The 26,502-nt window shown below is 40.6% G+C and overlaps 2 protein-coding genes across 4 annotated transcripts in view; both read left to right on the top strand.

Moving 5' to 3' along the window:
- The first annotated feature begins 3,857 nt into the window (after positions 1-3,857).
- On the top strand, positions 3,858-7,009 carry LOC139618160 (uncharacterized). 3 transcript variants are annotated; one of them, XM_071473841.1, is made up of 4 exons: positions 3,858-4,075; positions 4,231-4,566; positions 5,522-5,637; positions 6,364-7,009. In XM_071473841.1, the coding sequence occupies exons 1-4, from the start codon at positions 4,009-4,011 to the stop codon at positions 6,448-6,450; spliced, it is 606 nt and encodes a 201-aa protein (XP_071329942.1). In that variant the 5' UTR covers positions 3,858-4,008; the 3' UTR covers positions 6,451-7,009. The 3 variants fall into 3 exon arrangements, with proteins under 3 accessions (XP_071329942.1, XP_071329940.1, XP_071329941.1); XM_071473839.1 differs by having other exon boundaries at positions 3,860-4,075; positions 5,468-5,637; XM_071473840.1 differs by having other exon boundaries at positions 3,860-4,075; positions 5,507-5,637.
- Positions 7,010-13,031: 6,022 nt separating this feature from the next.
- The window catches only part of LOC139618161 (septin-9-like), a 74,315-nt gene continuing 60,844 nt past the window's right edge, over positions 13,032-26,502 (top strand). Inside the window, exons 1-2 of the mRNA XM_071473842.1 lie at positions 13,032-13,279; positions 23,749-23,811. Of these exons, the coding sequence (XP_071329943.1) occupies positions 13,258-13,279; positions 23,749-23,811 (85 nt within the window). The 5' untranslated portion in view covers positions 13,032-13,257. The remainder of the gene's footprint in view (positions 13,280-23,748; positions 23,812-26,502) is intronic.

Genomic DNA, 26,502 nt, shown 5'->3' on the forward strand with positions numbered 1-26,502 from the left:
AAATGCACCTATATGTATGAAGAGCACTTCCAATTATACATGACCATGTAATCACTTGGACTTAAAGTCATCTTGTCTTTGCTTCATAGCTTTTCCGTGAATGGCGGTGTATTGACTTGATGGCTATTTGTAAGCCTCTTACTGTACAGCTGAAGGGGCCTAGAAGGCAGATCATCACAGTGGGATGATTTCTCTCAAGCTAAGCCATGACAAATCTTATCCTCATTGACTCAACAATTTTAGAAGTTATGACACACCCTTTAGCAATAACAGGGGGTCTGAGTTTAATATTTCTCTAACAGTTCTCATGTTGTGCTCACCTGGTATTTAACCAAATAGTATCTTTGAAATATATTGTGCAAGTTCCCTTTGTCCGCAAACCAGCCACAAAGGTCTCGATTAATAAAAATGGCTTTTCTTTCTGTTTCTGCCTCCTGAGCTAGAACTGGAGCGCTTTCAGAGCCAAACCCTGAGCAGCCTGTGAAGAGTGCTGTGGCACAGCGGTGTGTTTCAGCCCTCATCTGCCGTGTAAGGCATGCAGAGGTCACTCAAGATCAGGAAAAGAACTTCCTGCCCTGGAGAAATGCCAGGATGTTGGAGAGCAGTCAATGGAGGCTTGTTTTCTGTAAGCGCTGTACCCACAGGGAAAGTCCTGTGCCATTTATTATTACCTTAAGACACAGTCAGCCTGGATCTGTGGTGCTTTCCTCAGTCTGCTTCTGCTGTGCATATGATCTATCTGTATGTGCATTAAATAACCAAGTATATTTGCTCAAATACTTTCCTTAAGAACACATTTGAGGTACTTGTACTCCACTTTAGTGTTTTAACTTTATGCTACTTTATACATTTACTCCATTATACATATGCTGCAGTTTTACTTGTAGCTGAGTACTTCTAAATTGAGGAATTGCGACTTCTACTTAAGGAAAAGATCCGTGATACCCAGTGTTCATTTTGAGATCAGAATATTGGGCGGACGACTGCATTATTTGGCTGCAAATGCAACACAGCAGTTTGCTCTCTCGTCCTGGTCAGCTAATCAGTAAAACCAGACTCTCTTGTCTATCCCCATTGATGATCCTACTAATCTTTCCAGAAAGATAGGAGATTACCATTTTCCTCCCCCACTGCCATATGCTGAGTTATTTAACTGTGGTGAATGTTTAAGCGTCCTTGCTCATTTGCAACTTCAGTGTATTGACAGGGCCATTATACCATGAGCCCTCCAGCTGAGGCCATGTGTATCCCGAGAGACCTCTGAAGAGGAAAAGGATATGTGAGTGTGGAAACGCATTGGGGAAATGAGGTGAGTCATCTCTGAGCGACATGGCAAACAATCAGTCAATCAATACCCCGATTCAGTCATACTGCACTGACTCAGCAAGCAGTCTAGGCAGCCTAAAGGAGAACTGAATGAAATGTGCTGCTACATATGTTGCTGAGTCTCCCAACGCCATGCAGAAAACAACAGGGTCAAATATGCTGCGTTAGGCAAAAGAATAAAATGATTAAATATTCCTCCATTCTATTTTTGTTGTCTTCGTGTCCTCTCTGTGACCAGAGACAGATCCTCTTGATTATCCTGCAGTCTCAAAAATGTAACGCCTCCCACCCACCCACCCACCAGGAGCACTAAACAGGAAGCACTGGTTGGCAAATGGACAGGCCCGTTTCTGTAGCGACAAAGGCAGCGTAAAAAGCTCTGCTTGCAGCGTCTGCTCCAGCTCACATTGTACCTCCTTAACTGGATGAGACTGGAGGAAGGGAACTAATGGAGCAAAGAGCAGTGGGATGCACAGGGATTTTTTTTAGATGGAGGCAGAGACAGCAGGGGGTGGGTGTATTTTCTTTTTCTTTTTTTTTTTTTTTTTGTGAAAGCCTGTATTGATGTTATTGATGTTGTGTTTACAATTCTCCCAGGACCATGACAACTTAATGGAGTTTGTTGAGGTCATCCCAGTTTCAGACTACTTTGGTCATCGTGTGTACTCCTCCTGCAGATTTGAAAGCACATCAGATGTTCTGTGAGCCAACGTTACCACCATCACTGTAGTTTTTATCAGTGGTTTTCATGGTTTATCGCTGCTCTGTTCTTACAACTGCAAGGAGTGTTGAGGAAAGAGGTTTCCAAGGACAATTGGTTACGCTGTCTGCTGCACACTGTGCCAAATCTCAGGTTCTGGTTTATAAAGAAGCTTGTGTTGAGATTTTTACTACAAGGTTTTGTTCTTTGCTCATAAAAGTTCATGTTAGTCCTTAGTCCTGTCACATTTTGTTATTACTTTACCATTTTTTATTTTTTTTTGGAATTGTACTGAAGTACATTCTGCCAACAAAACTGTTAGTATAAAAATGTTGACAGTATGAAAAGGGCATTATTGTTTTCATACAGTATTGCTTTATTTCATATCTGGACATGAACTGAGCCAGAAATGTAGTTTATCCTCCTATAGATCTTAAATATAGCATTGGCCAGCAATTTATCGGTTGCTGTCTCTATTTGAGATTATCCATTATCCTTCCTGTTATATCCCAGATCAGTAACATTTTAACCCCCTGTATTTAGCATTTAAAAGCACTATATAAACATTAAGTGGTTTACAACACATAATGTAGTTTTAAGGTGATTTTGTAAGTGCTTATCAATATACAGTATTTGTCACCAATCATAACTTCTATGAAGGTGTACTTTGCATTATTGCAACTGTGTTTTACTATAATGTCATTCATCATTTGTTTATACCCCAGCCTCCACTTGTTGGGGACAAAATACATGAATTAACCCTTTCATCTGTTCACAACTACATTATAGTGTGTTATATACCATTCATTACATGTTTAAATACTGCTTTTATCTTTGAACTATATTTCATCTGTACAACACTTAGACGTGTTTACTCTGCAGCCACTAGAGGGCACTGCGAAACAGCAGCTTTCCACTGTCTGACACTGAATCTCTGCACATTGTGCGAGCTCTGTAAGACATATCAGCCAATGACAATACCTTTCTGTGTACCTGATGGTTTAGAGAGGTCTAACGGAGAGCATGTTCATGTTCAATATCCATGTTCAGGAAAATGTGTTGGAGAAAGTAAAAAAAATTTCCTACTGATGTTTCAGTATATTTCATGCTATGTTATTGTTTGAGCCTTATCATTTTATTTATTTAGTTCTGATTAGTACAACCACTGTCACACTGAAACACAGTGGATTTCACAGTTTGGCTGTCTCATTCACACACACAGGATGATCACATGTTTTTTTTTTTTTTTTTTTTTGTTTGTTTTGTTTTTTTTTGTTTTTTGCTGACCTTTTTAAAAATAAAATCCTGATGTGAGAGTGAATCCACTTAGGCAGCATGTCTGCGGTCTGCAGGCTGTCTGTCCATGCAGAGTTTTACTGGCCCTTAACATTTGTATTATATAACTGATTATTGTTTTGTGCCACAGCTGGAGGTGCCAGAGCCAGTGAAGTGGTTTCTCCACCTATATCTGAAAGAATGCACTGGCTGGCATTCTCTCTGTTACTGTCTGCATATGAGTATATCTACACAAAATATTCTAATGTAGAATAATATGCATATTCTACAGTTATGTTTATCAATGCACAGGCTGTCTGAGGGTTTTTATTATTGTGACAGCCAGCTTAAATAAAAATTCTTCTTTCCACTATAGAAGTGCTTCAGCTACCACAAGAGCTGTTGCACAGTTGTTGCAAAACAGGATCTTTCATCATCTGCTAATGCTGCAGTTGCACTACTGCAGGCACCCAAACTGCGACAGGCTATGATAATCTCATACCTGATGCTATGAAGAAAGGCAGAGTTAAATGCTCATCTTTACTTCCTGTATGAGTGGTTCAACCACAGAGAAGGGCTGTTTTTATGAATCTGCCTCCCAGCTGTAACCCACATCTGTCACGTGTTACTGTTAGTAATCATTTGGAGGAAAACATACGTCTGAAGTTAGAAGTCTTAGTTAACTTTGTGTGAAAGTCACCGTCAGCATGTCTGCTGCCTGGATCAAGCTCACAACCGTCCTTTGTCTCATCTGCACAGCCCAGAGTGACCCAGGTAAGGCTGATTACAAGTGTAATGAGACAAAATGAAACAAATTTTGTTTTCAAGTAATTACTGTAAGGACGGATGAATTCATCAAACTTTATCAAGAGTAAATTGAGATGGAACGGGATGACTGTGTTAGCTTTTGTTTCTGTTTATATATGCAGAAAGCAGTAAAGTGGTATGGAAGAACTTTGGAGAAGCCATCACAATCCAGTGCAGGACCTCTCAGAATGCCGAAGAGTTCCTGTCTTTGAGCAAGGGTCTCAATGAGGAGGTTCAAATTATTTATAAGGAAAAAAGTTCAGGAAAAGACAACATTGCCTCAGAATTTACAAGCAGACTTCAACTAAATGGAGCTTTTCCCAACGTGGACATTCTCATCAAAAACCTGACGTCTGCCGACACAGGGCCGTACTGGTGTGTGTACAAAAGGTTTAATAAGGAATCCGCTGAATTCATGACGACGAAAGGCAATGGATCTGTGCTCCTGGTGGTGACAGGTGAGCCTCATCAACTGCTCATTCAGCTTGACACACTTTCTTCTCAATGCCAATTTCCCAATGATTCATTCAACTATCATTTAGCAGTGCAACATGTGCACTACAACATAGCTCAGCAGTGCATTGTAACATTAAGCTACTGATGTAAGTAATTCAAAGGTATAAAATAATTCAAGACTAAAAGTCTGTTTAAATTTCACTTCCAGGTACAAGTTTTGCATTCAGTACACACATATCCTGCACTTCTCATAAACTGTAAACGTCTGCTTTCATTAGTGGAGAATTTCTCTCAAATTGGGAAATTACTGAAGCAAATGGTAAACAATATACTCCCAAACGATTCCGGTGCCACAAACAATAACATGAGTGGAAAAGAAAAAGAGCAAAACATTACATTTTTACAGCTTGAGTGCGTTAATAACCAACACTGCTTCCTAGAAATTATGTTTTTATACTTTTATCTAATAACATAACAGTGAAATGTTGTTACTTTACATATTTGGAAAGTCCCAAAAACAACATTTACTGATGCTGACTGCATCAGTTATCGTCATGTTCCTGCCCTTGTCATGTTCATTGACAAGGGTTATTTTACATCAGCATATCTGATATTGCAGTAGGCCTACAATATGCATTTCTGGTGACTACAGCATTATTGAATGTTTTATGCTTACGATGTGTTTACACATTCACAGCTCTTGCTTAAAGGGTGGAATTAGGGAGCAATTCATAAATGTAGGGTTTCATTCATTCATGAAACCCTACATTTATGAATTGCTCCCTAATTCCACCAAGTAACTTTGCTTCTGAACATAAACCAGACAGCAAACATGTGTTTGTCATCATAATGTAAGTGGGAAAACAATTTGGTAATTTATATAATATGCATCTGCGGATGCAGCTCCTTCATCTGCAAATGCTGATGAAGAAGCTGCATCCTCTCCTTCATCTGCAGATGCAAAGCAGGCGTGTGAAACAACACATCTGAATCTGGTCCTGGCATGTGTTGTGGTCTCTGCTGCTGTGCTGCTCATCTTCATCTTGATCGCCCTCGTATGGATCTTCATCAAGGTACCCCCTATTTCATTTAATGTATGTGTGTGTGTATGTGTGTGCTTCTGTTTCTTTGTTTGATTGTATTTTTGCTTTGACTCAGAAGACATGATGGAATCTCAGGGGCTGTTTCCATGTTCCTGTTATTCACTACATTTTCCTGTTATACAGTTAACAGTACTCATAGCACACTCTTATTTGTGTATGCACACACAGACACACACACACGGGTGCGCACACACACACAATATCAAATATATAGTAAGACCATATAATTAGATACATAGTCATTTTGGAGAAGGTAGTTTGTGTTGTTGTTGAGAGATGTTTCTGTGGATTGCCTACCTGCGCTGATGTAAATGCTTAAAATAATAGAACCACCGGTAGGTGTAAGGCAATAATACCACAAACTACATTCTTTAATATGCTCATTCATCTCATACACCTCATACACTGTTTCATAAGAACTGAACATCCTAGTCTTTCTGAGGAATTCTGATTATTGCACGACTTATAGGATAGGACTATAGGATTTATTAGACTGCAGCACTGGTTTCAGGTCATATTTAAATGCATTTGACATATTTGATACTGTCAGGTTTTAAAACACACCTGACCAGAAAATGTAGAAAAATATAGAATGTGAAAATATTGTAATATTGCAAAGATAAATAAAAACATTGAATAATAATCATATTATTTAGTGTATAATAACATGTTGACAACAATATCTGTTGTTACCAGACCAAGAAATTGCGCTCCACAGCAAAACCAAGGCCTGTCGCCACCAATGATGTTTATGAGGACATGCGTGGAACGCTGAGACACTGAAGATGTGAGCCTGCAAACAAGCAAGCTGAAACTCCATATCTATAATCTCTGCACTGGTGAGCTACAAGTCATTCATGTGAAACACTGTTCTCCAACATAATCTGAGATCTCTTCAGGTCTTGTGTGTGTCTGTGCGTATGTCACTGAATGTAAGTTCAGACATGAAGGTGCATAATTTGCCAAAAAGGTATAAAATGGGAACAGCTAGATTGCCACTGAAGATTATATACAAATGGTTTGGCACAATGTATAAAGTTACATAACACAACTCCAGATACTTTGAAAATAGTCTTTGAATGGCAAAAAAATCTGAACTGGATTGTACCATTTGATGCAATGTATTTTTAATGTAAATATCTCTTCTTTAATTTCAGTAATTTCTTATAGTTCCGCACAAGGTGTAGACCATCATTACTGATGATTTACTGTATTTATAACATGGCTTCATCTGAATGTCATATGTTCAGTATATAAAGATACTATGGATTGTAATAATAATAATAAATTGTAATTTGCCATCAACATATATGAAACAATAAATTTGTGGGATGTGTAGCAATTTTAACATGATCTGCTTTTTTATTTAGTTGAAGATGAAAAAATATATAATAATTGATCAATTCTATTTTCAGAAAACAAATATGTTGACTGATTAACTACTATGTCAAAGGTAATAAAATGATGCGAAATGAGTTACGAGTTTAAAATAGCTTTCAAATAAATGAGAAGGAAATACGAGGTCATTGAACAAGGTTGTATCCTGAAAGCAGCAGAAGCACACGCTCCTGATTTTACGCTGAAAACTTGTTGGGAGAGAAATGTATGAAAGTCTGAGTGATCTTATTATCAAAATGTTTAAAATCAGGACACACCAGATTAAAAGGAATGACCCGTTGTTCACTCTAGTAGTAATAATGGATTTGTGTGTAGGAATCAAGAATTTTTTTTTAATTCTGAGTAGGAAAACTCCAATTTTTAATCCCTGGTGAACCACTGAGACTTTTCTCTGAGTCTCGAGTTCATACTTTGGTGATCAGGTAGCAGCATAGCTGCAAGGGTGAACAGGTGGTGTCACGAGTGGTGGTGGTCATGGTTTCACATCTGCGGGTCATACTGTAAACTGACTTAGTGTAGAACATATAAGGTCGCAGCAACAAACAAGCTATACAGAGCTATCAAGCTGACTTCTCCTGTTTTCATAATTATTTTGCAACTAGACTGTGGTTTGATTTTCACAAAGGCTCAACCACCAACATCCTATATACTTCAAATGAGTCCATCTGTCGCTGTGGTGTTTGAAGTTAATTCAATAGAGTAAGACCTGCTGCTTCTTTTACTGTAACTCAAGAGAATTAAAAAAAAAATGTTTTGAAGTTAAATAAATTATTTTTTTGTTATGTTTTCTTACAGGTCACAGTCAATGTTGAACCTAATTTTAAGTAACAAGCTTTTGAAAAACAGTTCAATAATTTATTACCAGTGCCAAGTTCAGCCTAGCGCGTGTGTTCGCTAAAGCAAACACTGCGTATTCAAACACTGTAAATCAAGGAACAGTTCAAACAATCTAAGTCAAGACAAGTTGTATCCAACTGCAGGGCCAAGAGACGCCACGTGAGTCAACATTAAAATGTCAGACAGGAAAAAAAAGGCGAGTGTTTACTTGTGTGGTGTCTGTGTGGTCAAAAGCTGTGACTTCTTTCCCCCTTACCAAAGCAGAAAAGATCAGCCAAAACAAGTGTGAAGTGCGAATTGTGTGCTTACGCGTGTTTGTGGGGTAAGTGTCAGAGTACACTGATGTGAGTGTGTTGTTGCTGTGTGTGTCTGTGTGTAGGGGGCCACTAAGAACAACTTGTAGTCCAGCAAGGAATAGAAACTGTGCTTTGAGGTGAGTGGTAATGCAACGGAAACTGAGACCCCTCATACAAGAAAAACAGTTCAAGCACATTTACAGCCAAGACGCCAAGAGCATGTAAACCACAATGTCACAGTTACCTTAAAGCAGACCATTTTCACTCAGCAAACGTTCCATTTCATCCACCCATTTGTACTGATACAGACAAAATCCAGAAAATTCTGGAGTGTGCAATTTCTATACTTGTCATAACTTGTGACAGGAAACACCAAATGATAAGGTATGTCAGAACCTGAGGTACAAAAATACTCTATGCCGCAGTAAGACATAACAACCTGCCACCATTTTACACAGCCAATAGGCACTATTAATCACGTTTACAAAAACCAGAGAATATGTCATTTTTGCTCTGAAGCCACATGCACAGACGAGCTGTTTTGATGTCACCTCTGAGAGGCCCCAGTATCAAGGTTGATGATTCATACATGCAAGTGCTACTGATCAAGGCTAAAGTAAGGAAACATTTCATTTGAAATTACTCACTTCTCTTTTTTTTTTTTGAGCCTTTACAGAATTTGTCAGAAGCTGTTTTGTGTAAAAGAGGCATGGGCGGAAACTGTGAGATTCACAAGGTGTTTTTAGAAGTGTAGACAGATCTGGGGTGATTAGTGTTTTCCATGCAAGTCATATAATGCTGAAAAGTTTGAGTGCCCTCAAGAAAGAGCAAATCTTTCTTGCACTTGTGTTCTTGTCAAAACCGTCAAACAGTTACCCTAGACACTTTTTTTTTTTTATGACAGTAACAGGATGCGGTTATGGCCCCACATGTATAGGCACTGGGGCAGAGGCCCCTTCACAAATGTCAAGTCAACCTTTTAAAGGTTAAATGTAACATAGTTTGTGTACAGCAAGTATTACTTATAATCCTTTAGACCATTTTTGATGAGGGTATGTAAGGATAACGAACTTTTTCACAGCAAAGACCCCTAAACTTACACAAATTAGGTCCGTATTTGATCAACTTTTGTCCAGGGGCCCCCATTTGATAAGATCTTTATTTTTAGATGTTTTATTACTGAAAGTGCTTGAACCAAGCCTCAAGGACCCCTGGGTGTCCCCAGACCCCACTTTGAGAAACCACTGCTATACCACACCAAAGTTGGCACTCCTTTTCCCTAAAAGGAGTTTTATTGTTCACTGAAATACTTTTCCCTCTTACTTAAAGGAACTATTTGTAAGTTTTTGCTATTACTACATAGGCAACGTTAGCATTACAGCTTACTGGCCTGGTTTACTTACCGGTCTAGAAGAAACTTCATTCCTTTACTCACCAGATGTTGTCTCCAGTGGTGGAAACCATTGTCTTGTTTTGCCTCTATTTCTATAATTTCATATAAATAGCGTCACTTTTCAATCGCGAGTCATTGAGGTGTCCAGTCTGCCCTAGAGAAGCAGTGTTTCTTCAGAGAGCGTATCATATTCTCTTGTATTGTAAACACAATAAAAAACTATTGCTGAACAACAACCACATGCTCCCAGCAAGAAATTACATTTGGCAACAGAGAAAACTTACATGCTTGACTTCCTGTTGCTGATACCCACCAAGCGCCAACCTTCTGCGCTGAAAAATGAAGCCAACATGGACGTGCCAAAAAATGCCCTGCCTTGATTGATCACTTGAGGCTGTCTCAAAAACGAGTCACTCCCAGGTTTACAGCCTGGTTCAGAAAATGGTATTGGACTGTAGCTATGTCTAATTACCCCGCTTTGTGTGAGGTGGGTGAGCGTATGCTTATCACAAACGTCTCACACACACACGCCCCATCTCTTTTCCCATTTTTGGATTAGCTGTGAGTTAGCCGGAGTCAGGCACTGCCAAGATGGGGGCGGGGTGATGTCACAGTGACTACGTCCATCTTTATATAGAGTTTATAATACCCGCATAGCAATAACAGAAGCTTTTTTGAATGACAAGGTTCTCTGTTCAAATTCTACATAACCTTACATAACAGATCTTAAAAAAAGGTACTGGCTTTGTCACAATGAAGTACGTATGTGGCTAAATGATAAAAATACATTCATTTACATATACAAAATGATAGAATGCACAATGGTTTGCGCTTTTGATCAACAACACTAGACAGCTTTCCTCTCAAGAGGGTCAGCCAACAGCATTAAAAAATCATTATTAACTATGAACAGAAGTTTGTCTCACAATGCAAGACAATTTAGTTGGATAAAAAACAAAAAATCTGTTTCAGATTTTTGGTGGGTTGTAGATTTTAGTCAGCAGCCACCACTGTTTGATACATGTGGTACACTGAACCTCTGAATCAGCAGTTATGGGATAATATTCAGTTCCTGCAGAGTGTCATGTCTCCTGATGTTGTAATCTAGGGCACCCCACATTTAAAGCATCACACAATACAAAGGAAACTGACCAAGCATGGTGTTTTCACTGCAGCCAAGCGTCAAATTAAAGGCACATTTCAAATGACAATTATAAATTTGATAATTCCAATTTTCATTTTCAGGTAGATGCTTCTTCTTAGTGCATTTCTGTTTTGATGCTTAACCAGCCATCCAGTATCTACCTGGACCCTCTGGGTGGAGTCGAAATGCTTTGAAAAATAACATCAGTAAAAATTCTGAATTCACGCTTATCCTCAGAGGTATTTAGGGCAGGCTAAAGCCTGCAGTCTGCGGTGTAATATCTGCATGAAGCTTTAGAATGAAAAACAACACGTGATGTGCCACCACACAAACATTCATTGGGTTCTAAGAACAGAGATGTCTCACTTGACTTTTGTACATCACTTCCCTTGCAAACCTAATATCAAAATGAGAGTATGCAAGAACACAATATATTCTTCCTTTTACAAATGAAAACCATGCCTTTGCTTTGTTCGGTACACTCAAGGGTTTTGTGGTTAGAGCCTTACTTGGTCAGGTATGACCAGTATGGTGACTACTTAGTTAGTTTATGTTATATTTCTACATTTCTGAATTGCTGACACCACTTTGTGACTGTTTGCCACTGGTCCTACCATTGTGCTACATTTGCATTTAAGATTTCCTGTAAATGCATCTTGTGGGTTGCAGCTATTCAGCAAAAGTTCCATAGTCTTGCTTTGAGATAAAAGCCTATGCAGAGCAAACCAATCACAGAATCATTGACTTTAAAGTTCATTCTGAATGGGTCCTATCTGTTGAAAATGTATATTCATGCCGCTGACTGATATTACTGCTACCTGAATCAGTCTAGAGGTTGTTTTTCTGGGTCAAACATCTCTCACGTCCACCCACAGTTGTCAGTGCTGATACGTTCCTGTAAAGTTTCAGTACACTGTACAAAACAACAGCAAGCTCCTAGCTCCTCCTTTCCTAGTTTATGAAGCTACTGAAAAACAGATCTCAGAACAGAACCAGTGAGTGAGGGACTTGTAAAGTTGGTTGTTTCTGTTAACGTTTTAATGAGAAATGAATGAGAATAATAAAGCATAAGCCAATCATCTGTCAGTTTAATGTGAATGCTTGCATTGTAATTTTAGTCTCTGAATAGAAGAGACTAGAATAGAATATATCCTTATTGTCATTGCTATACACACGAATGTACAGTGCAATGATACAAGGTTTGCAGCTCTAGAAGATGCTTCACTCTATCAGGTACATTTAAGTTAGATATAAATATGAAAAAAAAAAGTGTCTCATGGTCATATGTGACCCTTTCACTGCTCACTACACTACGCACTACACACAAAACTACACACAAAGAGCATCTGTTTACAGAGCGCTGAGCCGCTGCACCTGAACGTGCCATACTGCCATAATAATCTGCTTACTGATGCTAGCTTTCTGAATTATCTTGACAGACAGACCTGAGCATGCTTTAAATGAACTCTCTATGTGTTATTGCGTCATTTAATTTAGCGGGGGAATCACACAGTCTGAATGAATGATTGATTGGCCCAGAGCTGGACAGGGGCCCTCAAATGTGCCAGATGAGAAAGACAGCTGCTGTGTCCAAGCTGTAGTTGAGCTGCTGAGCACAGAGTACGAGAGAGGACGAGACCAGGCAGCAGCCACAAGAGGTCCCTGCTGCTCAGAACTGCAGCTGCCTGTGGCAGGATGAGAATTCAGGTCTTGATAACATGAAGCAGGTTGCCACAGTTTGACATGTGGAATTTAAAAAAAGGTTAAAGGCTGTGGGCACAGCTGAATATTTGAATAGATGTGGACTAACTCAACATGTGGCCCCACCCACCAGCAAAGTTTATACTACTAACAAATTGTCTCCCTACTCCCCCACACCAAACACACAGACACACAGACACACACACACACACACACACACACACACACAAGCCTGCCCACACATTACAGATGGGGTGGTGTGTTGGTGATGGGAGGAGTTCTTTGATAAATTATATATTTTCTATTCCCTGGTTTCTAGGGATAATGTGTCTGATCATCTGTTGGTCAGTTATCACTCACAGTTAACACATGTACCAGCTTTAAATGGTGAGCAGCGGACCAGACCTGAGCATTGCTGAATTTCAGCATTACTGTCCGATTGATGCATTTAGCCTCGGATAGTTCACTTCAAACAACCAGCCCGTGGCAAATACCACTCACAGTTAGCCTCCTTTATCCCCACATCTGAGCTGCAATCTGTGAAGGCCCCCCACACAGTAACAGTAAACCACTCCCGCTCCTGGACTGGGCGTGCGTTCACAAAGAGAAGCGAGTTTACCTGCGCTCAGGTGCGTTTGGAAGCCTGACGGCCAAGGAGTGACTGAGAAGGAGAGAGGGGGGCGCACAGAGAGGAAGGACCTGGGAGAGTTACGGATGAGAACCTGCCCTTGACAAACACTGAAAAACCGGAGCGGGTCATCGGCCGTGGTAGATTTTCCAAGTTGAAACAGCGCAAAAAGGAGAGGAAAGCATCCGCAACAATGAGGAAATCTTCATATCAAGGTAAGCGTGTTGGATAATGTGACAGCGGTTAATCGTGTGTTATTATGATATAATCAAACTGTAGTTGCAGCCTGATGTTGCTGAAACAACAATATTGGTGTGTGGGTGCATCAGTGTGCCCATGTGACAAAGTGCTAGAAACGGAGACCACGAAAGTCGTGACAGAATTTCAGGTAAATATTTAACAGCATTACAATGAACTGCCCACGCGTTTCATTACTGCGCCTACTCAGATGCTGCGTTTGAGTTTTCCCCTTTTACACAAGGGCCCACGCGTGGATCTGTTGGTGCGGTTATAAAACGTTTCTTGCAGGTTTGGACTCCAAAGGCCAGATGATATAGCTTTATAGATATGACATGTAGTCATGACTGAGAGGTGGCACAGAGAGCTCAGCTCATTTTTCCTCAGGCAAAATCTGAGTACGTTTTACACTCTGAAGAACATATCAGAGAAGGAAGTTAAATACTGTATCTTGATTGACAATAAAACACACACACACACACACACACACACACACACACACAAACAGTGCTTTGCAGGATTTAAAGTTGGTGGAAGAAAAATAGTAATATAATACCATTCTGTTTACTCCAATTATAAGACAGTTTGTTTGTTAATCTGGTTTGATTGACAGTTTCATGGTGCAGTTCCTTCACTCCTCCCTGCTAATGGAGTCATGAATGGCTTGGTTTATGCATCTGCATCAAATCAACACAAGCCTACTCGTTCACTTCATCCATGGACTGTCTGGATCTGATTGTGGTTGTATGGCGAAATTGCGTCGAATAAGACATGGAGGTGGTATGAGATGGCTTGCAGCTCATCATAAATCTCTGGAAGACTGAATTGTAATGATACTGATAAGTCCTCTGTCACCCACAGTCTATCACTACTGTGAGCGTCCTTATGGATACATGTGACATCCTTCTTTCTCCTTGTTCCTTCTTCTTTTGCCCCCTCTTCTTTTTTTTTTTTTTTTTTTTGCCAGACCTGCTCACAATCACTTCCATCTTCTTCTGAGCCTGCCCTTCTCTCTCTAAGCTCTGGCTCAGTCCAGTGTACACAACCCTACACCCCGGAATGCCGCCTTTCCCGGCTCCTCTTCCTTGAGTCTTTGTGCGATGGAGCGTCGAACAGTTTTCTATCGGAGCCAAGTGCATGTTGGGTCATGCTGCCTCTCCTCCTCCTGTGTGTGTGTGTTCTCCCTCTGTCGTGCGACGTGTGTGGAGCTGTCACATTCTTTGTCAGGGCTACACTCGGGGAATAGTCTAATAACAAAGCGTGTGTGTAGTCTGATGTGTGTGTGTGTGTGTGTGTGCGTGTGTGTGTAAAGGCCCTCCTCTCTTGTAGGGATGTTTAGACAGGCATCAGAGATGTGGAGGGTTGACTTTGAGAGAGGAAGGTCGGCCTTTGTGTCAGCATGTGTGTGATGTTATGTACGCAAATGCCTTTTCACACACGTACACCAACACAAACATACACACTGCTGACTGCTTATGCATTTGGCATTGAGTTTTAGACCTTACGCATAGAAGTGTGTGTGTATGTAAGGGGGTTGTATACATGAATAGATGTGTGTGTGCCTGTGTTCACTCATGCAACCCCTCACAGCTGAACTGTGCTTGTGGAGCCAATCCCTGCCTTGCACACCACTCCCTCAAGTTGTCTGGATCAATGAATAACCCATATGAATAACAGCCCTCTCCAACACACACACACACACACACACAGTCATTATTTTCCAAGTACACTCCTACTGGTATGTGCTTTTATGTCCTACTCAACATACACACATACACACCTAATTCCACTACTTGTACCTGTGTGACAAATGCCTCACTTGGCGCAGCATTATGGCTTTTAGCCTGTTTATACTGGAGAGTCAGTGAGGCTTTGATTTGGAGCCTAAAGCTATTGTTAGATGGCAACTTGAAAGTCAAGCTATAAACTGTGTTGAGACATATTTGCCCTGTCATCTAGCAAAGCATGCCGAGGATGGTCTAACCCTCAATTTGGCCTCCTAGAAGCCTGTGAATAATAATACTAATAAGGTATTGGTACACGTGGACATGCGTGTACAGTGCTCTGCTTGGTATGATCTAAAACAGTCATGGAGCTACAGGTTTGAGTTTAGGGCATAACTTTGAAAACAGCATCAGAGGCCAGTAAGGAAAGTGTAGGGAAGCAGGACCCATCAGTTGGCTATTTAAAGGTGTAACATCTGACTGGGAATGAATTAATGAATACAGAAACACCAAAATGTGGATTTCAAATGGTGTGATTTTCATAGTGTCCTGTACCCATTCCTGTTAGTCCAGTAAAACCAAACTGTAACTTGTATGTTTGAACTGCTAACTGACCATTCGCTAACACGGAGCTTAATTGCAATAAATACTCCATATGTATGGGCTCCAGAAAACAAAATGGACGCTTGTTTTGAAGAGAGGTTGTGCTTGAGTTCTTCTGTTACCTGTATTTATGATTCTTCTTTGAAACCATACAAAGACAGCCAAATGGCGCTTAACTATCCTCCTATTCTCATTGAGTGGTCACATTAAGAGTTTTATTTTCTCTTTTCGCCTTCCTCTTTCTCTCTTCCTTTACCTCTTGATTTTTATAGCATTCGGAAAACAATATTGTGGTGTATTACCGCCACCGACTGGAGGGGAGTATGGATGGAACTGTGTGTGGAAAGCCAGACTGACACGGACCCTCAAATGTAGTGTGAATTAAATCGCGTGCGCGTCTGGATGACTGAAGAAAAGTCTACAGAAGTCAGTGTCTGTGGACGTGGATGCAGAAAGTATCTGTGTGCCTTAACATGAATGGCTCTGTCCTGCTGTATTGGATGTGGTGAAGTTTGAACTCCAGCAACCCCAGTCAAACTTGGTAGTTGAGATACTGATACGTTCAGCACTTTTTCTGTTGTATGTTAGACATGAAACATACTGTTTAAAAGTACAAACAATGAAGCATAAATCTTACCAAGTAATGGAAGCAGCTTAACAGAGTGATGTTAGGAGAAATGTTATATTTTTCCATCATTCTTATATTTTTCATCATCCTTGTAATGCTAGGACTAACTAGCTCTAAACTGCAGTACAAGAACAATGCTGCTCCTTTGTTTCCAAGTCATCTTCCTGGATCATCGACCAGTGCTGATATTTTGTCTGGGACATAAAGGTTTAGCTTGGGTCTTTTAGCACAGCATCATGTATTTAGCCATTAAGTGTATATTTAAAACCTCTTTATGGGGTTATCAATTTAAAATGAGTCAGCTGGAAAAAAAGACAGTGTTTTTACCATAGAGATAATGTTAGGTATATAGAAAGCTGAAAAGAGCCAAGCTGATAAAATCTCAAACAGTTCACCTTTTCAGCTGAAAAACTCAACTATCATTGGGTAGAGATTAGAAGACTACATGTGTCTACCTTGAAATCAAGCACACATTACCAAGAATTGTCTGTTTTCACTGTAAACTGTACATTGCTGTGCAAGAGCAGAAGGTTTTACTGATGTAGCAACAATAACTAACGGGGACAACTGCTTAGTGAACGGTGAATTTGGTCATTTGCCTGACAGGTATTTTTATACATAGCTAGGTTATTAATCACAAACCTATTTGGTTGTGCACAGGGCTCACATGCATTCAGCTTACCAATAACTTGACCACATTGTACAATCAATGTACTCACCACAGTGTCATTGATGCACTCAGCAACATGGAGCTCCCCCAGTTGCAGGGGACTTGTCTATGACAGTCTATGTCTTGTCTCTGCTGTAAATGGCCCTCCCCTCTCAGCCGTGTGGAGCCTGCTCTGAAGTGTCCACTCTGCTCTGTGTTTATTATCTGCAGCCAAGAATGCAGCTCTGTGAGGCTGGCTGCTGCTGCTGCTGCTGCTGCTGCTGGGGGTGTCAACTGATACAACAGACGGCCGGTGCTGTCGGCCTGAGGCCAGGAGAGAGCCTGTAAAAAGATAATAGCAGGCTCAGAGATGTTCTGATGTGTGGTAGAACATGTGTGCTGACATCTAGATGTGGGTATTAGAATGATAAAGTGCAAGGACGGGGACATTTATTTCAACGTTTCAAATAACTGGATTAACTAAATTTATAAGTGACCTTAAATTCAAGTTCAGTGCACCATCATCAGATTCACTTATAGACTTGATTAGTTGGGTTTTACCACTACTCCTTAAGTAAGCCACAGAGACAGCCCATCCAAGAGAACAACTCCACTGTTTGGCAGGAGCACCCTTGGTCCTGTTGTGACATGAATAAATATTTTATTGCAAGCAAGCAATCAGTTTAAGTGTTAGTGATTCATATCTGCTCTAAGAGTGGAGTGGAGATAACTCTCCTAAAGTTAATATCATTTATAACAAAGAAGCCAAGAAGTATTCCAAGATAACCACTCTTTATGACATTATAACTATCATTGGCTGAACTTAGCCAATGATAGATGGCATACTTTAGTTTCAATTTCAATTTGACCAGAGTCTTAATACGTGGTAGTTCAGGAACTGTCTCGCAACAATTGAGATAATGATGACAAACAGTGTTATAGTTATCCCAGTGGTTTCACGCACACCAATATATAAGTACACACTCCTATACAAGCACATACATGAACATGCACATACATAAAGCTGCTCGCTCACTCAGTCGTCCACCTGTGACATACAATAACTACATGTTTCCTGTGGGAGGTTTCAACCCATAAAGCTCTATGGACTATTTAACAGACTCCATGGGTTTTAACAGCCTCACAAGAAGGAAGGCTGATCCTTATCTGCCACACCAGTATTGTTTCATAGACTGCCATGGTATCCTGTCCTGTTAAAACACTTTTATATGATATGATTTGGGCTTGTGTTTGCATTGTGAAGAGTACAGAAAAGTGACTGTGTGCTTGGCAAACCGGTGTCAATTTTCAATGAACGTGGTGAGTGAGGAATAGACGTGTGTTGAAAGTACAGAGGTAGGAAAAGGTGTTGCCGGTGTATACCTTTGGCGCCAGAACAAGGGCTATTCATTTGGGAGGAGTGCAGTTCAGGGTCATGGCCAATGTCTTTCCTCGACTATTTGTTTGACCACATATGTGTATGCGTAATATGGTCCTAATTAGCAATGCAGCCAGGTAAAGGCCTTATATGGGCTCTAAAAACATAGCTGTCTGCCCATTCAGCCTGTCTCACGCTATTTTACAGGAGAAAAGAGGAGGGTTTTGATATAAAAACATTAGCTATCTTTGACATATGTTTAGCATATGAGATAAATGAATGATAAACATAGGGACAGAGGAAAATATATATATATTTTTTATTTCATTGTCTTTAATTAAAAACCTCATGCTGTCCAGTCGCACATCTTTAAATTCCTGTAGAGAGATGTCACAATTTGCAAGTAAGACTGGGTGATACGGTTAAAATCCTCTATCACATGCAAATGTGTATTATGATTCTGATATATATCGTGATATAGTGAGTCTTAAAATACAATATAATAAAGATGAATTTAAAAGCCAACTAAAAGTGATTACTGACTTTGTGTTCACCTGCAGACACAACAGAGGACAGTATTCAGTGATAGCCTTATAGCTTTGTGCAAAATGAAGTGACAGCATTTACTATTAATTGGGGGAAAAAAACCTTGTGCATCACATTGTTGTATCTACTCTTCAACAATGCCTGCCACAGAAGTGATAGATGTACTGATCAAAACAGCACCTTTCGCCAAAGGGAAGGGTGGAAATAAAAGAAGACAGGAGGAAAGAAAGGGGAAAAAAAAGAAGGAAGGTAAAGATCCTTCACCTCCTCTGCCCGCCTGCTCAAATACGAACGGCGTGGCCTCCTTTTGCAAACACGAACATCTCAGGTAGTTGTGTGTTGGAAAGAGACAGAGCATTGCATTGTAGTGTATGTTTTGTAAATCACTCACCCCTTGAATGTGTATCTGTTTGCAGGCCTTCAATTTATGTGTGAGTGTGTGAAATTGCTCTTGTGTTTCAAGTATGTTAAAGTGCTGCACCCTCTCCCCTCTGTTTACCGTCTCTAGTCATCTGAGACCATTCACTAATCAGTTGACATGTTTGTCCAGGCATAGCCACGCACTTGACCGGTCACGTCACACACACACACACACACACACACACACACACACACAGACACACAAAGCTTCATCCAAGCACTGCAATCGACATCAATCAGTTGAGGCCTATAGCAAATACATCGTCAGCAATGCATTTACTCTGGTACGCTGGCCACAACATGACTTGCGGCACAGGGATTTTTCCATTAGCAAAAACACTGGTTTCATTCTTTTCATGTATCATGTGTGTGCAACGACCTCTATTGTACATAACAGTGTCGTAAGGCAAATATGACCTCAGAAGGTTACTAATCCCCTTGAAGGGGAAAAAAAGACATGGATCATTTTTTGAGATTTTTTGTGAAACCTGTTGAAACAGTGATATGAGCTGTGTGTATGTGTGTGTGTTTATCTGGTCCCAGACAAGACTGAGCAGGTGAGTACACCTACAGCTTTTGCACACGCACACACATCCAGACACCTTTGTGCCGACATACAGTTAAACTTTTCAGGTGTCACTCCTTTACTTGATGTATATTTGCTTTGTATCTGTCAGGAGTTTGCCCTCACTTTAAACCACACAGCTACTGTCAATGTTGAATATCACTTCAATGCCAGATATCATCTTACTGACTCAACTTTGTGGTGTTGTCATGACTTCTGTGGCATGTTGCTTTGTTGCAATGGTAAACTTTGCTTGGTCTGATTGAAGCACTTTGTGTTGCAAGGGCGTGTGTGTGTGTGTGTGTGTGTGTGTGTGGTGGTGTGTGTGTTCAGCTCACCTCTCTCAAGCTGTATTCTGAGCCAAGAAGGGTAAATAGGCACAGACATGCTTTTTGGCTGCAAGGCTCGATAGACTTGGCTGGCTCTTATTTGTTCTGTCATTTTCCATACACTTAAAGCTCTTAAACGCACGTAGCTATGTACACAGTCACATAAAAGACCAATGGCGATATCACATGGCTCATGGCAGATTAATGATTTGCACTTAGGGCAAGAAAAAGGTATGACTCTTGCTATTGCATCGTTGACAGTCTGAACACCCAGGTGGGGATTTGAAGAGATGAGTCAAGACTTCCTCTCTGATTCAACAATGAAGCCTGGGGCAGATCTTTTGCTGACACTCAAATCACTTTTAGATTGGTATGTATTAATAGTTTCTAATCATACGCTAACTACAGAGGGTGGTTCTACTGTTGATCAGCAGCATTTCCTCCTCTCTCATTTCTGCATATCTGGTTAAAATCTTAACCTGTTCTGCAGGAGTTCAGACATACTGACTTAGTAACAGGACATGGACTTTGGCATCAGTTTGACACCGACCTGTTTTCTGTTTCAGTGCTTTGACAAGGTGCTCCCGCTGCCATGCTTTGTTGGTTATTCTGACCCGGACACACACGCTGACCTGTTTATTTTACCGCAATATTCTTAACTTTACATGACATAAATTAAAGATAATGAGTATCTCCACTTATCAAAGTATCCAGCCTCCCCTGCCAATTTTATTCATAATCTCCCGCTCCTGCAAATTGTGTAGAAGCTGTGCCAAAGAGGTAGGAATGAGCTAATGCAAGCTGATTTTGCTTAAATAATTATTGTATAATTATATTCTCTCACTCAGTACATGTAACACAGATATCTGTAATGTTTGCTTTACACAACTAGCACATTACCATGACACTGCATGACACCAACCCCAACCTGAAACAGCTGGTGAGGATGATGTTAAATAATGAGAACTCAAAAAAATAAAAAAACATTTTTTGGTCACATATTTGCTGTAACACCTGTAACCTTGTTACTCTGATACCTGCAACAATCCTGTTTCCACCGCTTCTCATCACAACATATGCTGCGCTTCCGTACGCCATTACCTCGAGATGTTGTCTGTTGCTTTCAACTCTTGCTTTTTTTCACCTGGTCTCGTGTTTCTCAAAATCAAGATGCAAAGGTAGTGAAATATGGGCTTGATTAGTTTGGTCTCACCTGCCACACATTGTCTGTCACTTGGGGCTGGTAGTGGCAGAAATAATAGTGTACTGATTTGTTTGCCTCTTTAGCAAACAGAGAGAGAGAGAGAGAGGGAGAGAGAGAGAGAGAGAGAGAGAGAGAGAGAGAGAGCGCAGAGGAACATGCAGAATTGGAGATTCAGGAGGGAAGCAGAAGCAAAGCAAAGGTTGCATATTTCATCATCACTTAAAGTAGTTTATTTCGTCTACATTTACTGCTCTCTCAGAACATGAATGACTTCAAAGGCTATCACTCCCTCTAACTCTAAGAATGCATCTCTGGCTCGCACACAAACACACAGATTACACAAGCTTTGCTCCCATCTTCCTGTCGAACACATTCACTCCCTCTCCCTCGGACCAGCTGTCTTTGTGTTGAAACCAGTGTCAACACAACCGGAAAACCACTATGTTTGCTGGCATTAATGGTAGAAAATGAATGTCATGTTTGTGTGCTCTTTTGCGGTAGGAAGTATTTCTAAGAACTTAAATACAGGATGGGGCAACTGACTCATCAGCCACCGGATGAACTTACCTCATCTGAACAGCACTGACTGGGTTGATGCAGGAGAAGAACAGAGGACAGGGGAAGTGGAGAAGAGACAAGAAAGAGTGGGTGGTTGATCTCAGAGAGGTGTAGCGTCTTGTTGTGGCGGTATCACCTCTTCCAGGAAAAGTTGGGCTAAACACATCGCTTGTCTTATCAAACTGTTCACAGTAGTAGATGTGGATCTACTCTGAAACATATGTATAATGAAATGTATGTGTTAAACCATCTTCATTTAGCATGTTAGCGTGTTAATATTTGCTAATAAGCACTTAAGTACAGCTGAAGGTGATGGAAAGCTCATTAGTATTGCAGAACAAACATATTGGACAAAGTAACATTAGGACCTAATGGTGCCAGTAGATGAAAGGGCAGACGATCACCAAAGTCAGTGGGATTCATCCTTTAGGGAGCATGAATGTCAGAGTTACGTGAATATTTCAGACCAAAGAAGCAGTGGGACCGACCGATGCACTGAAGTTGCCATTCTGGAGCTTTATCAGGCTTCTGATTAAAAAAAAAACAACCGAGTAGCTCAATTATGTTAAAAAGCCCCTTTCCATACATAACATTTACTCTTATTTCATACTTTTACTCACATGAATATTGCCTTAAAATATTGCAGCATACTTTTGCATGTACTATTTAGCCATATACTTTAGACATCACTAGTTTTCTGATGGAGTGGAATCACCCATCTGAACAACAGTTGTGTTCCAGTTTGCCCTCCCCCCACCATGCAGTGGCTGCTGATTCAGCAGAACTAGACTTACACACACACAGACACGCACACACACATACATACATACATACATACTCACCACAGTCGGTCAATGAGGATTTATCTGTAGCATTCCACCAGTGTCACGGTGCAGAGCATCAGCTAAGAGGAAGAGACATTCCTCTGATTCCCTACAGCAGCCAGCATAATGTAGGACTCAGCTGTTGGCCCTGGGAGCTGTTCGATGAGCGTGATTGAGGATGCAGACTCTTTGGTATTCCAAACTCGAATTGCACTGAACCCTGATGAGATCATTCATGTGTAACTATAGACATAAGGTAACTCAGGTAACTTTTTTTTTTATCCTCAGTAGCCTTGTACAGTTGTCACTTGTTTGAGGAGACAAAATCAATAATACAAGATAACCACGTCTTATTTTACTTTCAGATTAGCTGTTACTGTGATTAGCACATGCAGTTGTTGTATATGACTTACTTGCTTGTTGTCTATGACTTTCCCTTTGAACATAATTGTTATTACCTGCCAAAGCATTTTAACAGCAGGTTCCATTGACCAGCTGAAACTATGAACAAGACCTTCATAGCTGCTGAGTTGTCACACTGGCCATGCAGTGTTATTACTAAGCTACTTCATGCATTTAGTTTTACATCCAAATTTGCCTTGAATTATTTCCACATATTCCACACAGTCATAAAAATAAAAACAAACTGAGACTGAAAAAAACGTGTTTAAAGTTGTTTGAAAAGTTGTTTCAGGCAGAGTCTTAAAGAGAGAGAGTTTAAACCAGCTTTTTTAAGGGACAGTACATATTATATAACACCGTCACTCAAAAAACATCACTGTAAATGTGCTAGTGTTAGCTGTAAGGCTAATTTCCAGTTATGGGCTGCTTTAACAAACTGCAAAACCAAACCTGCCACCTTAGCTGGTCCTCTGAGAGTCATAATATATCTAGGGCATACAACTGTTGCCATCACCAGAAGTGCTGAGCCTCTTACTGATGAATGCCTGGTGGCACATCTGTTGACTGCATCACAGTGTCACTTGACGTTCTTTTTTTTCTTCTGTCCTTGTTCCCAGCGAGATCAGCCAGCGCTCGAGCAAGAAGAACAGAAAGAGAGGGATCTGGCATCACCAGTCCCAGTAAGTAGACTGCACCTTTGGCATTTTCATCTATCTAACCATTCACACCTCCATCCATACATACAGCGCATGCATACCTACATCTATACACACGTACATCTAGTGCATCAATCTGTACTGTACTATACTGTCCATCCACTGATCTGCTTATCTTTCATCCATCCAAATTTGGGCATACACTACCTTTTCCAGCTTCCATTTAATTGCTCACTGTCACTGTAAAGCATTATCTAAGTCGGACCCATTGACCTTCAGCAGAGAGATGAGGTAACGCTGAGGGCAGAGCAGGTACTGTTTCCTGTCCAGATAGCAGGTAAACAGCAGATAACAGAGGCAGTGATAAAGACAGTTTTAGAGACAGAGGGATGGCAAAGAGGCCTGCAATAAAGCAAAGACATTTGTGTCTTGGTGCACACGCTCTAGTCTATGTGAATATGTACCAAGTTACCCAAAAATCCTCAAAATATATGTCATATTTTGTATTTAAAAAATGAAAAGTTGAAAATTAGTTTGTATTTTCATCTATGTTCCAATACTAACAATGATATGAAGACGACTTAACAAAATTATGCAATGAAAAGGGCACCTGTAGCTCCTCTGCCACTGGTATATAATGACATTTCGTTGCTCCTTCAGACTTTATATGACATTTATTTATTTGTTTATTAATACTACTGTACTACATTATTTTTTGGGCCTCTGGTATAGCAAAAGCATCCTGGAAAACAGGAGGAAGTAAAAGCCTGTGTGGCAATCGAAACAGACTCTATAAGCAGCACCAAACTTGAAAGTATTTGCAACACTTTCTAAAATCACATATTTCTGGTGTTTTGTGCAATTTTACATGACAATAAAAAATAGTGGCTGGGCATGCCCATGTGAGTGTGTTTGTGTGTGTGTGTGTGTCTGTGTATGTGAGAGAGAGAGAGAGAGAGAGAGAGAGATAGAGAGTAGCTAACACAGTATTGGCAAACAGGCTGAAGTTGTGGCTCACCACTGAAGCATCTTCTCCCAGTGGGAAGAGCCAACACCGTCTGCAGCATCAGCACAAAGAGAGAGGAGAGAAAGGAGGGGAACTGAAGCGAGCACACACACACACACACACACACACACACACACATATACACACACACACACACACATGCACACATATCAGTTTTGGCATACACAAGTTGTAGACTGCGTGTGAAAGCACAAACTCACCATTAGAGGGGCTGTGCTGAGATCAGTTCCTTTTGTGTTCACTTTGACACCTTTAACCAGAATGCATCAGCAGGCAAGAGGACTATAGGACTTGATACATTCATCGTCACTTCGCAGATTACAGTCACTGTGAAACAGGACACTGGCACCATGTGTATAATTAGTGCTTCCAGATCTCTTTTGTGAAACAGGCCCCAGGATGTGTATTCATCCCACAGCTGTTAGGCCAAGAGAGACAGCAAACACATTACAGCAACATGAGCGCAATCAGTGATATGAGGACACACGGGAGATTTTGTTGTTATATTTGAGTAGTTGTACCCCCTTTACACAATATTTTCAGGGCTGCTTTATCTTTATGAGCAAAGTAAAACTGCGAGTGAAGCAGCCTCATTTGATTTGATCTGGAAGTGAAACATCTTCTGAATCAGAACATCTGGAGAAAATTATGAGAGCATTTTTTTTAACTGAGTGTTCACAAATCGTAAATATCAATACGACATACAGTCTGTCCCTGAACACTCTGAAATGCTGACATACAGGCTGATTTATTTGTTAAATTCATTCAAAAGCTCTGTTGCTACCGTGCTTCCACATTATATTTCTACTTTATGGGAGGGGTTGGTCTTCTGCATCTATACGTAAGTGTATAGTGTCAGAGTATCGTGAGTTCTGGAGCTTCTGTGTTTTGCTGTCTGGGCGTCAGAGTGAAATACAGGCAAGACTGGTGAAGATACACCGTCATGTACACATGCACACACAAGCATGCCAGCAGATACAAAACACACACACACACACATGCAGATATGCATAAGCACATACACACACAGGTTTTGGGGGAAGTGCTCAGGGCTGAGGATAAGGCCCTGCTTGTCAGCAGACCTCCCTGACATTGATGCAGTCGCCACAGGGCATATTTGTGTGTGTGTGTGTGTGTGTGTGTGTGTTTGCGGGTGCGTGTGTGTATGTGAATGCATGGCTGTGTGTGTGTCTGTGTGTTTGCGTGCATGCGAGATGCTCCATACAAAACATCTGCCAACAGGGCAGATTTACGAGCCGGCAGGCGGCTGTTGGGGAGGATGCTTTACTGTAACCTCAACTCATGCACACACAAACCCACACAGGTCTATCCAACACTGTGTCTATTGTTAATTTGTGTGTGGTTATTTCCCATCTGGGAGTCAGCAGATCGCGCTCTATTGGACATATGCATACATGAATGTATATATATGTACACACACACACACACACACACACACACACACAGTACTGCATATCTAAGAGGTGCGTCTCAACTATGTGAAATAACACCCTCTTGTTTTATGTTGTTTTATTTCTTTGAACAGTGATGAAATAATGTTAACATTATTGTTATTGTTCCATCTGCTGATAAGGATTCAGGGAGTTGTATTTACCCTCACCTCATTTCATTTGGTCCTAATTTTGATGTTTCATTTCATTGTCTTTCATTGGGTTTGAAAGCAAAAC

The sequence above is a fragment of the Trachinotus anak genome, unplaced genomic scaffold, assembly GCF_046630095.1.
Source record: "Trachinotus anak isolate AG129_WGS33_773 ecotype Australia unplaced genomic scaffold, CSIRO_AGI_Tana_v1 ptg000003l, whole genome shotgun sequence".
NCBI classification, from domain to species: Eukaryota; Metazoa; Chordata; class Actinopteri; order Carangiformes; family Carangidae; genus Trachinotus; species Trachinotus anak.